General features: G+C 43.9%; 1 protein-coding gene across 1 annotated transcript in view; it reads left to right on the top strand.

Moving 5' to 3' along the window:
• Nucleotides 1-14,522, top strand: part of LOC117530322 (Golgi apparatus protein 1-like) — an 83,323-nt gene that overhangs the window by 57,307 nt on the left and 11,494 nt on the right. Inside the window, exons 18-22 of the mRNA XM_034193199.1 lie at nt 3,140-3,232; nt 3,637-3,774; nt 4,044-4,167; nt 9,073-9,215; nt 9,313-9,414. Coding sequence (XP_034049090.1) covers nt 3,140-3,232; nt 3,637-3,774; nt 4,044-4,167; nt 9,073-9,215; nt 9,313-9,414 — 600 coding nt within the window. The remainder of the gene's footprint in view (nt 1-3,139; nt 3,233-3,636; nt 3,775-4,043; nt 4,168-9,072; nt 9,216-9,312; nt 9,415-14,522) is intronic.

Here is a 14,522-nt window from a genome sequence, read left to right as displayed (position 1 = left end):
TTTTGTGCACCATTTTTATAATTTTAATCAGATCCCCTCCCCGGTTAAGGCTGGGTTTCAAACATTTCACAAAGAATGCCTCCTTGACCCCTCTCTCAAACCATTTCTTCTCTCTGGCTAATATTTTAACTTCCTAAGTTAGGAAGTTAGGAAGTTAAAATATTTTTAGAAGAAATAGTTTGAGAAAGGGGTCAAGGAGGCATTCTTTGTGAAACGTTTGAAACCCAGCCTTAACTGGGGAGGGGGTCTGAGGCACGCTTTATCCCCTGTTTACAATGGGTAGTCAGGTCAAAGCAGTTTCAGTCTTTTGTTCATGGTAATGAGTCATTCACGTCATCAGCAGAGTCATCAAGGGAGCCATCAGGAGAGGGACAGCTGCCCTGTCATTAGGAGGGTGCTAACTAGAGCACAATAAGTGCTGATTAGAGCTATTGTTTAGTCACTAGCCTATAGCAGTCTGCCGCTCGGTAGGAGGGGTCTGGTTAGGTTTAAAACTCCAGCATTTGTGACTTCTTGATTATTCTTCTCTACAAGAGTCAAGACAGAAGTCAGACCACCAGAGCAAGAATTTAAGCTGAGGAAGCTTCTGCGATTTGAAGCGAAACGTCCTCGCGTCGAGCAACCCAGTCCAGTCGAAGATTCAAGCTTCTCTACTATTGGAGATTGAAGTATTCCAATATAAAGTCAAGGGGTTATAAATAACCCCACTCAGTCATATTGGTCGCTAAAATAGCTCTGTCGCTTTAGGGTTAAAGCGAGAGTAACTGGAACTACAAATCGTACCGAAGTGTTGTTAGTTGTGGTTTGCTTTTCCACCAGCTTCAGTTGAAACTGCATGCGTCCAAGACGTACGTTTACAGGTGGATTTCTGCCATATTATGATTATGGTCGATCTCATTGTGTGATTATGACAAGGGAAGCCATAAACTTGTAGGTTTATTTTTGTGCAGCATACTTTCACATCACGATTTTGTTATTGTTGATATAATGTGCTTGATTTATTGTGTTCTGTTGATTTAATTTGGGAAATCGTGCCCCATGAATTGAGGAAATACTTGATGAAAATAGCACAGTGGTCAGATAGTCGTCAGAAAGGTTGTAACTAATCAGTGCCCTGCCCCTAAAGTCCATTTAGATCTGGTAGCTCAAGAGTCCAAAGCCAATTTTGACCAGTTTGGTACCACTTAGGGGGGTTAAACAACACTTACAATCCAGCCTCGGTGTACCATGGGGTACACAAAAATGTATGATGGCCATCCCAGGGTGGCAGCTGTAATCAGGTAGGGCTCAATGAAGCACATTTTGGGGTAAAAACAGCAGAAACAGTGACAACGGTCAGTTTGTACAGGGGTCAGAATTATTCCAGTACTGGTAAAACGTGATTCAAATTATTGGTTGAGCTAATATGGGTTTAAACAGTAATAGTTTGTATCATATGTTCTGCTTCATCATCACGTTACGGAGTAACATATTTCATATTATGCCATTAATATGACCATTACTACAGAGCCCAAACATTCAACATGGTCAAAACTATTCCATTTGTTAATCCTGTTTTTGTGTAGGCTGTGGTATACTAAGGCTGGATTGTAAGTGTTGTTTCGTTAAGTGGTACTGAAAATCTGCTTGGCCCATTGACTGTGGTGAGAACAGTGATAGGGACTTTTGTGGAAAATCATTAGTTCTGGTTTTGAGTGCCAAAGACATTTGGGACTGTGGCATTTGCAAACGGCCCTCACACCTCCAACATGGCACATTATTGCCCACCTTCAAAATAAAAGTGCCATAGTGATTAAAAAGAAGGATTTGGAGACACTATTTTGTGCTTGATCAATTATGAGTGAGTGTTCCTTTAAATATCTGTAACCCGATTGGCTGTCACTGGTCCGATGTCATAGGAAAAGCCTGGATTTAGTTGTTAGTATTCTGTTAATTTTTAGGCGAATATATGAGGTGGCCCAACCAGTCGACATGTGTTTTGTGGATCTGGAGAAGGCGTTCGACCGTGTCCCTCGGGGCACCCTGTGGGGAGTGCTCCGGGAGTACGGGGTCCGGGGTCCTTTGCTAAGGGGTATCCGGTCCCTGTACGACCGCAGCAGGAGCTAGGTTCGCATTGCTGGTAGTAGGTCAAACCTGTTTCCAGTGCACGTTGGCCTCCGCCAGTGCTGCCCTTTGTCACCGGTTCTGTTCATTATTTTTATGGACAGAATTTCTAGGCGCAGCCAGGGTGTAGAGGGGGTCTGGTTTGGGAACCACAGAATCTCGTCTCTGCTGTTTGCGGACGATGTGGTTCTGTTGGCTTTGTCAAATCAGGACCTTCAGCGTGCACTGGGGCGGTTTGCAGCCGAGTGTGAAGCGTCCAGAATGAAAATCAGCACCTCCAAATCCGAGGCCATGGTTCTCGACCGGAAAAAGGTGCTTTGCCCTCTTCAGGTCGGTGGAGTGTCCGTGCCTCAAGTAGAGGAGTTTAAGTATCTCGGGGTCTTGTTCACGAGTGAGGGAGGGATGGAGCGTGAGATCGATAGACGGATCCGTGCAGCATCTGCAGTGATGCGGACGCTGTATCGGACCGTCGTGGTGAAGAGAGAGCTGAGTAGGGGGGCAAAGCTCTCGATTTACCGATCGATCTACGTTCCGATCCTCACCTATGTTCATGAGATTTGGCTCATGACCGAAAGAACGAAATCGCGAGTACAAGCGGCCGAGATGAGTTTCCTCCGCAGGGTGGCTGGGCGCTCCCTTAGAGATAGGGTGAGGAGCTCGGTCACTCGGGACGAGCTTGGAGTCGAGCCGCTGCTCCTCCACATTGAAAGGAGTCAGTTGAGGTGGCTCGGGTATCTTTTCCGGATGCCCCCTGGACATCCGGGCACGTCCCATTGGGAGGAGGCCCCGGGGAAGACCCAGGACACGCTGGAGGGACTACATCTCTCGGCTGGCTTGGGAACGCCTTGGGGTTCCCCCGGAGGAGCTGGGGGATGTGTGTGTGGATGGGGAGGTCTGGGCGGCTTTGCTTGAGCTGCTACCCCGCGACCCGACTCCGGATAAAGCGGAAGAAAATGGATGGATGGATGGATATTTGAGGTGGTTGTTGACGTCCTCGCCTTCTCTCTCTGTGTTGCTCCTCATGCTCTCCTGTCAGTCGGAGGACATTCGGTTGGATCCTGACCTCTATGAGCCCTGTAAGCCTGACATTACCCGCCTGTGTTCCAACGTGGCCTTTGGAAACGCTCAGGTGAGCATCACTGTCACCATCAGAAACGACTCTCAAACCTTTAGTGTCCTTCATGTTCTCCTCCTCCTATTCCCCCCCCCCCCCCCGTGTTGTACTTAACTTTCTTGTTTCTGACCATACACCACCTGTACTACTCTTCTTTCCTCCCTTCTTTTGCTGTTCTCTTCCTCCTCCTCCTCTCTCTCCCGAACTTTTTTTATACTGTTGTCCTTATGCCCCTTTTACCCTCCTTCCTCTCCATCTATCCTCATCTTCTTCCTTTATTCCTTACTCCTTCCTATCCTCCTCTCGCCTACCTCTAACTTTGGCTTTCTAAACTCTGATCTTTTACCTTCCCCTTCTCTTACTCTGTCCATCCTTCTTCCTTCCTTCTCATATTCTTGTACCGTGTGCTGCCTCCTCAGATGATCGAGTGTCTGAAGGAGCAGAAGAAACAGCTCAGTCAGCGCTGCCATCAGCAGATCTTCAGGCTCCAGGAGGTGGAGATGACTGACCCTGAGCTGGACTACCAGCTGATGAGAGTCTGCAAGCAGATGATCAAGGTGAGGAGGAGGATGAGAAGGAGCAGCAGGAGAGGCTGTAGTTAGTTTGTGGAAGCATTATGTGTGCTGTATGGAGGAGCCAAAATATTAAGAACCCTTTTGTCTCTCTTGTACTTCAACAACACAGAGACGTGAAGCAACAGTTTCATAAAGTTTGTGTATTAGAAGTCTGTTTGGTTGGACTGAAGGATACCGAGCAGACGTGCCTATTTTTCTGGCCATTTGGCATCTACACATCCAGAAATGAAACCGTGTGCTCTCTCCTGCAGCGCTTCTGTGCAGAGGCCGATGCCAGGAATGTTCTTCACTGTCTGAAACAGAACAAGAACAGCGAGCTGATGGATCCCAAATGCAAACAGATGATCACCAAGAGACAGATCACGCAGAACACAGGTACACAGCCCCAGAGAAAGCTTTGTTCCCACAGGGGGCGCTGCTTTGAAAGTGTAAAACCAAGACGTCAAGTCCCAGTTTCCTGCCCCATCCCACTGCATTTGTTTTGAAACCGAACTTTGCAGAAGACCCTCACATACGTTCCTCAGGAGTTTGCAGAGATTATTAGTGACTGTTGCAGGACAGAAATCACAGACTTGTCTGTGAAAAATCAAAAGGTAAATTATATTGAAAGGTTTGTCTTCAGATTACAATAAACTGTAGTGAATAAAATGTCACCAAAAAAAAAAAAAAAACTATTTAAAACACTTTCTGTAATTCTAATACGAAACAGTACAGTATTGCAGAGCTGTCATACAAAAGATTAAAGACATGTATTGCACAATTATTTAAATATTCCTGAGCCTAAACCAAAATGCATATCTTTTTTTTTTTTTTCTTTCCTTCACTGCTGCAGGATCCATTAAAAGCCACAGATAAATTAATAAAGTCCTTCCCACACGGTTTTGTGGAGGTGTGACCATGTTTGAATATTAGAGCATAACCACTGTGAAACAAACCAAAAATAATGGCTTACTTCTCTGATTTAGTACATTTATGTGTGCAAATACTGTTTTTCACTGACAACTACACCTGTTCCTAGTCATCAATCCAGCATTAAGAACCATGTAGCAGGTGGCAAACAAACATGTCTGTGGAATATTCTGTAATAATCAAAAGAGTTCACTGGATTTGAAACTGTTTGTCCTGTATGCTATTTTAATTTCATTAATTACAAGACTATAGGGTTTAGTGTTTTTTTAGTTAACTTTCTAACGGTTAAGTTACGGTGTATCCAGAAAGTATTCACAGCGCTTCACGTTTTCCACATTTCATTATGTTACAGCCTTATTCCAAAATGGAGTAAACTGTTTCCCCTCAAACTTCTACTCACAACACCCCATAATGACAACATGAAAAAAGTAAAAAAATAAAAAGTTTTGCAAATTTATTTAAAAAAAAAACAAACAAAAAAAAAAGAAGAAATCACATGTACGGGTGATTCTTAGACTATGGGCACTTATTATGTCCTTTGATCATATTGTATGAAAAACAGAAAAAAGGGGACATTTCACACTTTTATAGTTATCTTTACAATGAAAGTGTGTTAAGAAACTTGTTCTAGTAGTCTATGATGACTTTTTCACCTTTTCTCATCATTTCATCATTTTCGCATCATTATATGCAAATATTGCCGTTTTGTGCTTGTCCCACACCCAGACTTTTGATCTTCAGTGATAAAAATGATGTTGTGTGTGGGCCGCTGAAGAGGAGGTACTGCTGGCCCATCACCACCAGAGGGCGCCCTGCCTGGAGTGCGGGCTCCAGGCACCAGAGGGCGCCGCCGCCTGATGAGAGCAGCCAGGATGACAGCTGTCACCCATTACTGGACACAGCTGACTTCACTCAGTACGGAGGTATATCAGCAGGACAGCGTCTCCACCTCAGTGCCGAGATATCACCTTGAGTTTAAGGTAATCACCTCTGCAACAGATACTGTATCTTTGTGACGATACATTATAAACTTTTCAGGACAGCGGAAGGCCAAGTGTTCGGATAAGTACTCACCTTTCCTGCTTCAGTGTGACAAGAGGTGGAGGCGGCTTTGCCCCTCTCATCTACTGGGTGCGGTCGCATCCCAACCTGTGTGTTTGTGTTCTTTCCCACCAGCAGTACCGGATCCGATGAGCGGAGGCAGTGGCCACCTGGGAATTCGGGACTTGGCGGTTCCAGTACTTCTGGGTTTCGGTGGCAGAAGAGATCTGGGTGGTTCCGGTTCAACTAGGACGGACGTCTCCTACCTTCGGGCCTGCCCACAAGACACCAGCAGATTTCGGCTTACAAATTGCTAATTGTTGTATCAGTTGTGCTATTTTCACAACAGTAAAACTTGTTCTTACTTTTCTCCATTGTCCGTTCATTGCGCCCCCTGTTGTGGGTCCGTGTACCTACACTTTCACAACAAATGAATGGTAAAGAAACGTTTTTTCTAATGTTTTAAAATATCTCTGAATAAAATATCAGTAAAATAATCAAAACATAATTGGGGTATTCAATGTCATACAACTGTTGTGATTTTTTTAAACAAAATGTAGTTGTCCCACACTATTGCCGTAATTTCCACCACAACACTGTAATGTCCCTTTAAACAGTTTGTATGAAAGATTGGGTAGCTTCTATGGAGATAAACAGTGACATCAGAGCACATGTATATAGCGCCAAATCACAACGAACAGTTGCCCCAAGGCGCTTTATATTGTAAGGCAATGGTGTGGTGGAAATTACATTTACAAGGCCAATAGTGCCCGTAGTTAAAGAATCACCCGTACATGAAATCACATGTTCCCACTCTTTGCTCAGTACTTTGTTGATGCACCTTTGCCAGCAGTTACAGCCTCAAGTCTTCTTGAATATGATGCCACAAGCTTAGTGCACCTATCTTTGGGCAGTTTTGCCCATTCCACTTTGCAGCACATCTCAAGCTCCATCAGGTTGGATGGGTAGGCATGTGAATCTCATCACAGACAGTGATTCAATACGCACCTCAATACACTACCAGTGATACTGTACATACAGCGATACATGACGATACTAACGATATGATGTGATACGATTCACCCCGTTCCTGATTAGGGTTGCATATCGAGAACCAGTTCTTTTCAGGTATTGTTAAGAATTGATTCGATCCACCGATATCAATAGTCTTTTTGCTTAATGATTCCCTTATCGGTCCTTCAGAGCAGCCATTGTTTTTGAGGGTGTTTTTTGGGAAAATGATCGTTTCTCTACATTGATTACAGACCCTGCAGCGGGTCTGTAATCACCCGCTTCTGTGGCGTGACTCCACTTTGAAACTTGAACCAATGAAGCAGTGCTTCGATCTACTGCTTCGTTGGTTCTTTGATTCACTGCTCTTCAGAAGTGGCAAGTCTGCTTCTTAACCCCTCTGAAAGCCATTAAAATATGTCAATCATGAGTCACTTTTGTGTGGATTAAAGTCACTAACTGGGACTCTTATCTTTTTGCAGTCAAGAAACGAGAATCGTCCTCCGTTCCGTTGACACAGCTCCAAACGCTGCTCTCTGCTGAGACATAGTCTGGTCAGAATTAATGACTTCAAAACGAATTGCCACTTTAAATAAAATGATACCTCTTTTCAAACGCTGTAATACAGACAATAAACTACAATCGACTAAAACTTTTTTGTTCCTCCCAAAATGAGACGTTCTGCATTCTTTATGAATTACATCCTGATGTGCAGCACAGCTGGCTGCAAGAGCGCAGCTCAGATGTATGGAAAGACATTCATGCCAATAATGTCTGAAAGGAAATGCTTTTGAGAAAAACTACAGATTTTGTTTATTTCTATTTATGTCCAGAGATCAAGGATCCACCATGTAGAGTTTATTTATGTCCAGAGTTTAAGGATCCGGTGACCAATTTCATATTTATTTACTTTAAGACTCAATAAAATGTTGTTATAAAATGATGTTATTAATTCAGATCGAAACCTGCGCGGCTTTATGGACAGTCTACAATCAGTGTAGAGAAATGATCATTTTCCAATAAACACCCTCAAAAACAATGGCCGCTCCAGTGTCCCGAACTGGTTCTCCTTCTGGAAGGTTCTCCTCCTTCCCAGGAGGAATGCTGGAGCTCTGAGGGTGACCATGACCCTATTGCACAGTTTAGACAGGCAGTCAGCTCTAGGAAGAGTCCTGGTGCATCAGAACGTCTTCCATTTACAGATGATGGAGGCCACTCTGCTCATTGGGACCTTCAAAGCAACAGAAATGTTTCTGTACCCTTCCCCAGATTTATACCTCAAGACAATCCTGTCTCGGAGGTAAGCTATAGAAACATCTCAAGGATAATCAGTGGAAACAGGATGCACCTGACCTCAATTTTGAGCTTCATGGCAAAGGCTGTGAATACTTATATACATGTGATTTCTTTTTTTTTGGGGGGGGGGGGGGGGGGGGTGGGGGGGGGTATTTTTATTATTGTTAATAAATTTGCAAAAATAAAAACTTTTTTCACATTGTCATTATGGGGTACTGTGTATGGAATTCTGATGGGAAAAAACAAACTTGATTTCATTTCATTTTGGAATAAGGCTGTGACATAAAATGTGGGAAACATGAAGCGCTGTGAATACTTTCTGGATGCACTGTAGGGGATCACTGCATTTTGGTGGGTGCTTGCTTGAGCTTTCCCAAGGTTTACAAATACAGTGAGGGGGTCATATTTCTATTGGATGTCAAATGTGAAACCATAAATTTCTGGTAAGTTTCATGAAATGTTTTAATAGACATAAATAAAAGCTTGGAGTTTCTGAGGAATTCAAACCAATTGTCTGGTCTCTATCCTCAGTGGTTATTCAGAGCTGAGTAGCATGTGCATTTTATTGCTTTGGGCGAGTGCCATGATAATGTTTTAGTATCTTAGAAAGTGTTCCATTAGTGTCAATGAAAACAGTTTGACACTAAAATTAAGGCAATAACATCTGCAGAAGCTCATGTGTACAGATGGGCTGACAGGCCGTCTACAGTGCACTCTGTGTCATATTTATTTTTGTATTTGGGTAGGGTTAGCCAGGTTGTCACAAGGTTTGTGCAGTTTAAGTGGTCCGCCTTAATCTGCCAAGTTGCATAAGTCACAGTGTTTAGCTGCTAAGATGGTGCTAAGATAAATCCTCTAAACAGTGTCTGGATGCTTCTCAGCTCACAAGATAAACTGACCGTCCGTGCACATCACTGATCTCTCATAGGCTTGTTGGGGGAACACTGTGTAGCTCTGCAAAAAAAAAAAATGTTTGAATTGATTGATTGATTAATTAATGCTGAGCAACACCTGCTCCTCCAGACTACAGGTTAAATCCGGTCTTAAGGAAGGCCTGTCGAGCTGACATACCGAAGTTCTGTCAGTCCATCCTGAACAAGGCGAGCGAGGACAACGAGCTGGAAGGTCAAGTCATCACCTGCCTCAAACTCAAATATACGGACCAGGTCAGTCCTCCATCTCTGGTGTAAAACCTGATTACAGTCAACAGCGATATACAGACTGTGGGACGTTTTGTTTTCTGTGGTGTAAATGTTTGTGTAGAGGTTGTCCTCAGACTGTGAAGATCAGATCAGAGTGATCCTCCAGGAGTCCGCTCTGGACTACAGATTGGACCCACAGCTGCAGATGCACTGCTCAGAGGAGGTGCTCCCACATCTATCACTTCCTCCCACCATAACTCACTCTCACAGTTTTACGCCATTGTATCCTTTTTCCGCTTCTCTCCCCTTGTCATATTCCCTTTCTCCTCACATATGGTTTCTCCTTTTCTTTCTTCTCCATTATCAGTGTGATTTTTGTGGGTTACCATCCATTTATTGCGATATCCCACAAACTGTCTTATAACTTTTTTTAATTATTTGGCAAGGAAGAATATGGGTCATTGACATATTTCATGTCTAAAAATCATATTCATAGATTTGTTCATTTGGAAGTGGCAGCCATTTTTATGCCAAAAACAGCCAATTAGGGTATTTGGACCCAAAATTTGGATTTCTTCAAAAACTGTCCATTAACTTTTCTTTTAATTCAACAAGGGCACAATATCGGTCATTGACATTGTTCCTTTACCAAATTATTTGCGTAGATTTGTTCATTTGGAAATGGCGGCCATTTTCAAATGTGGAAAATGGCCATTTTGTTTTAGGCTTTAATTGAGCTGGTAACCCACGGGGCCCTTGGCACTAGGGCTGCAGCTATCAATTATTTTAGTAATTGAGTATTCTATCGAATATTCTAGTCTAGCATTAGGGTCTCCAATTGGTTCAAAATGCTGCAGCCAGACTTTTAACACGAAGCAGAAAGTACAACCACATTACACCCATTTTGGCATCCCTTCACTGGCTTCCTGTCCCAGTGAAATCAGATTTTAAGGTTCTGCTACTAACCTATAAAATTATTCATGGACTGGCACCTCCCTACCTAGCTGACCTAATTAAACCTTACGTACCGGCCCGGGCTTTACATTCTCAGGGTGCAGGACTACTTTGTGTCCCTAAGGTGAATAAGAAGTCTGCGGGTCACAGAGCTTTCTCTTATCGTGCCCCTGTTCTGTGGAATGATCTCCCTGAGTCAATAAAACAGTCAGATTCTGTGGAGATTTTCAACTCCAGACTTAAGACGCACTTATTTTCCCTTTCATATGGCTAGCATACTGGTACAGTTTTGTTTTACGCTTTTTACTCTTTCAATTCATTTATTAGTAATTGGAGTGGGCTGCGGCCTCAATTTTACCTAAATTCTGGGTCTTTTAGTGAAGTTTAGGGCTAGTGGCCGGCGATCACCTTAGTATTTCTCTGTTTTTCTTGTTGTTTAATGCTGGCAAATTATACAATATTTTTTGTCTTTCTGATGCCTGATTCTGTTTTTTCTCTCTGTTTAAGGTGCAGCTCCATCCAGAGATGGGAGTTGTATTTGTGTTGGCGATCCTCTTGTCCTCTGCGCCAATAGCATTTCTTGTATATTTGTCCAAGAATTGTTCTTTAAATTATGTTTATAGCATGGCTCAAGCAGAGGGTCACCCCTTTGAGTCTGGTCTGCTTGAGGTTTCTTCCTCAGTGGGTGTTTATCCTTACCACTGTTGCTCTGGGGGTTGGTAAGGTTAGACCTTGCCTGTGTGAAGTGCTTTGAGGCAACTATGTTGTGATTTAGCGCTATATAAATGAAAATAAATTGAAATATTCTGGCAATTAATCGAGTAATCGGATAAAAAATGCTTTTGCATTTTTTTAACATCAACAGTCCAGGGCTCTCCCTAAGCAATGGCACAATGTCGATGCACCATCACAATTCTTCTTCTTCTTTGTCTTTCGGCTGTTCCCGTTAGGGGTCGCCACAGCAGATCAATCGTTTCCATCTCACCCTGTCCTCTGTATCTTCCTCTGTCACACCAACCACCTGCATGTCCTCTCTCAGCACATCCATGAACCTCCTCTTTGGTCTCCCTCTTCTCCTCCTGCCTGGTGGCTCCATCCTCAGCATCCTTCTCCCTATATACCCTGGGTCCCTCCTCTGCACATGTCCAAACCATCTCAATCTCGCCTCTCTGACTTTGTCTCCAAACTGTGCCACCTGAGCTGTCCCTCTGATATGTTCATTCCTAATCTTGTCCATTCTTGTCACTCCCAAAGAGAATCTCAACATCTTCAGCTCTGCCACCTCCAGCTCTGCCTCCTGTCTTTTTGTTAGTGCCACTGTCTCTAAACCATACAACATAGCTGGTCTCACTACTGTTTTGTAAACTTTCCCCTTCACTCTTGCTGATATTCTTCGGTCACAAATCACTCCTGCCACCTTTCTCCACCCACTCCACCCTGCCTGCACTCTCTTCTTCACCTCTCTACCACACTCTCATTACTTTGAACAGTTGACCCCAAATATTTAAACTCATCTACTTTCACCACTTCTACTCCTTGTAACTGCACTATTCCACTGGGCTCCCTCTCATTCACACACATGTACTCAGTCTTGCTTCTACTGACTTTCATTCCACTTCTCTCCAAAGCATATCTCCACTTCTCCAGACTAGACTCAACTTGCTCTCTACTCTCACTACAGATCACAATGTCATCTGCAAACATCATAGTCCATGGGGACTCCTGTCTGATCTAATCCGTCAACCTGTCCATCACCACTGCAAACAAGAAAGGACTCAGAGCTGATCCTTGGTGTAATCCCACCTCCACCTTGAATGAGTCTGTCATTCCGACTGCGCATCTCACCGCTGTCACATTATTCTTGTACATGTCCTGCACTACCCTAACGTACTTCTCTGCCACTCCAGACTTCCTCATACAATGCCACAACTCTTCTCTTGGCACCCTATCATAAGCTTTTTCTAAGTCCACAAACACACAATGTAACTCTTTCTGTCCTTCTCTGTACTTTTCCAACAGTATTCTCAGAGCAAACATTGCATCTGTAGTGCTCTTTCTCGGCATGAAACCATATTGCTGCTCACAGATCTTCACCTGTTTTCTAAGCCTAGCTTCTACTACTCTTTCCCATAACTTCATGCTGTGGCTGACCAGCTTTATGCCTCTGTAGTTACTGCAGCTCTGCACATCACCCTTGTTCTTGAAAATAGGAACCAGCACACTTTGTCTCCACTCCTCAGGCATCCTCTCACTTTCCAAGATTTTATTAAACAATCTGGTTAGAAACTCTACTGCCATCTCTCCTAGACATTTCCATGCCTCCATTGGAATGTCATCTGGACCAACTGCCTTTCCACTCTTCATCCTCTTCATAGCAGCCCTCACTTCATCCTTGCTAATCTCTTTTACTTCCTGATTTACTCTCACCACATAATCCAGCCTTTTCTCTCGCTCATTTTCTTTATTGATCAACTCTTCAAAATATTCCCGCCACCTTCTCAGCACACACTCCTCACTTGTCAGCACATTACCATGTGCATCTTTTACCACCCTAACCTGCTGCACATCCTTTCCAGCTCTGTCCCTTTGTCTGGCCAATCGGTACAAGTCCTTTTCTCCTTCCTTACTATTCAACTTCTTGTACAGCTCGCAATATGCCTTTTCCTTTGCTTTTGCCACTTCTCTTCTCGCCTTACGCCGCATCTCCTTGTACTCCTGTCTACTTTCTTCATCTCTCCGACTGCCTCTTTCTCCTTATGCTTTCCTGGGCCTCTTCATTCCACCACCAAGTCTCCTTGTCTTCCTTCCACTGTCCAGATGTCATACCCAGTACTGCCCTAGCTGTCTCCCTCACCACATCTGCAGTACTTTTCCAGTTGTCCAAAATTGCTTCCCCTCCAACTAGTGCTTCTCTCACCTGCTCGCTAAATTTCACACAACAGTCTTCCTCCTTCAGCTTCCACCATCTGATCCTTTGTTGAGCTCTCACTCTCTTCTTCTTTACCTCTAAAGTCATCCTACAAACAACCATCCTATGCTGTCTAGTGACACTCTCTCCTGCTACCACCTTACAGTCTGTGATTTCTTTTAGCTTGCATCTCCTATAAAGAATGTAGTCCACCTGTGTGCACCTTCCTCCACTCTTATATGTTACCCTGTGCACCTCCCTTTTCTTAAAGTAGGTATTCACCACAGCCATTTCCATCCTTTTTGCAAAATCAACTACCATCTGTCCTTCCCCATTCCTGTCCTTGATACCATATCTACCCATTACTTCCTCATCACCTCTGTTCCCTTCACCAACATGCCCATTGAAGTCTGCTCCTATCACCACTCTTTCATGCTTGGGCACACTCTCCACCACCTCATCTAACACACTCCAGAAATCTTCTTTCTCCTTCATCTCACAACCTACCTGTGCACTGATGATATTCATCATCACCCCTTCAATTTCCAACTTCACACTCATCACCCTGTCAGACACTCGCTTAACCTCCAACACACTTTTAACATACTCTTCCTTTAAAATGACCCCGACACCATTTCTCTTCCTGTCCTCACCATGGTACAACAACTTGTACCCACCGCCGATGCTCCTGCTCTTACTTCCCTTCCACTTGGTCTCTTGCACACACAATATGTCTACCTTTCTCCTCTCCATCATATCAGCCAGCTCTCTCCCTTTACCAGTCATACTACCAACATTCAAAGTCCCCACTCTCATTTCCACCCTTCTAGTTTTCTTCTCTCGCTGTTTGTGGCAACGTTTTCCTCCTCTTCTTCGTCGTCTTCGCCCAGCAGTAGCCCAATTTCCCCCGGCACCCTGTTGGGCAATAGCACCGGTGGCGGACGTTGTTAACCCGGGCCGCGACCGATCCGGTATGGGAATTCGATTCTGAGTCTGCATAGTTGGGTTGGCTTGTTTTACGCCGGATGCCCTTCCTGACGCAACCCTCCTCATTTATCCGGGCTTGGGACCGGCACTCAGAATGTACTGGCTGCACACCCCATGTGGCTGAGTTCACTGCGCCATCACACAGATTGTCGAATTTAGTGTGTCCCTTTCTGTTTTCCTGGGTAATTATTTTTTTCACATCTTTACAAGTTTTGGATCTTTCCTGGTTTCAGGAGCTCAGCCAAAGGTAAGCCAAAGTCTTGACATTTTGCTGAAATGGTGATGGGATGTGACTTTCTGTTTTTTGTTTTCCCTAACTTGTAAAATTTAACCATTTTTAAGTTTTGTTGTTTTGTTTTTTGGGGGGGTTTTTTTAGGTTGGTGGACTGGGTCGCTGCATGATTTTTTTTATCCCTCTTTCTCTGTGATTCAGCAGATGCAATTCAGCTGGAGGTTGAACATACAAGCTTCACAGTCAGTTT

Source organism: Thalassophryne amazonica, chromosome 2 (assembly GCF_902500255.1).
Source record: "Thalassophryne amazonica chromosome 2, fThaAma1.1, whole genome shotgun sequence".
NCBI classification, from domain to species: domain Eukaryota; kingdom Metazoa; phylum Chordata; class Actinopteri; order Batrachoidiformes; family Batrachoididae; genus Thalassophryne; species Thalassophryne amazonica.
The sequence above is the reverse complement of the archived record's forward strand: the minus strand, read 5'-3'. Positions and strand labels throughout refer to the sequence as shown.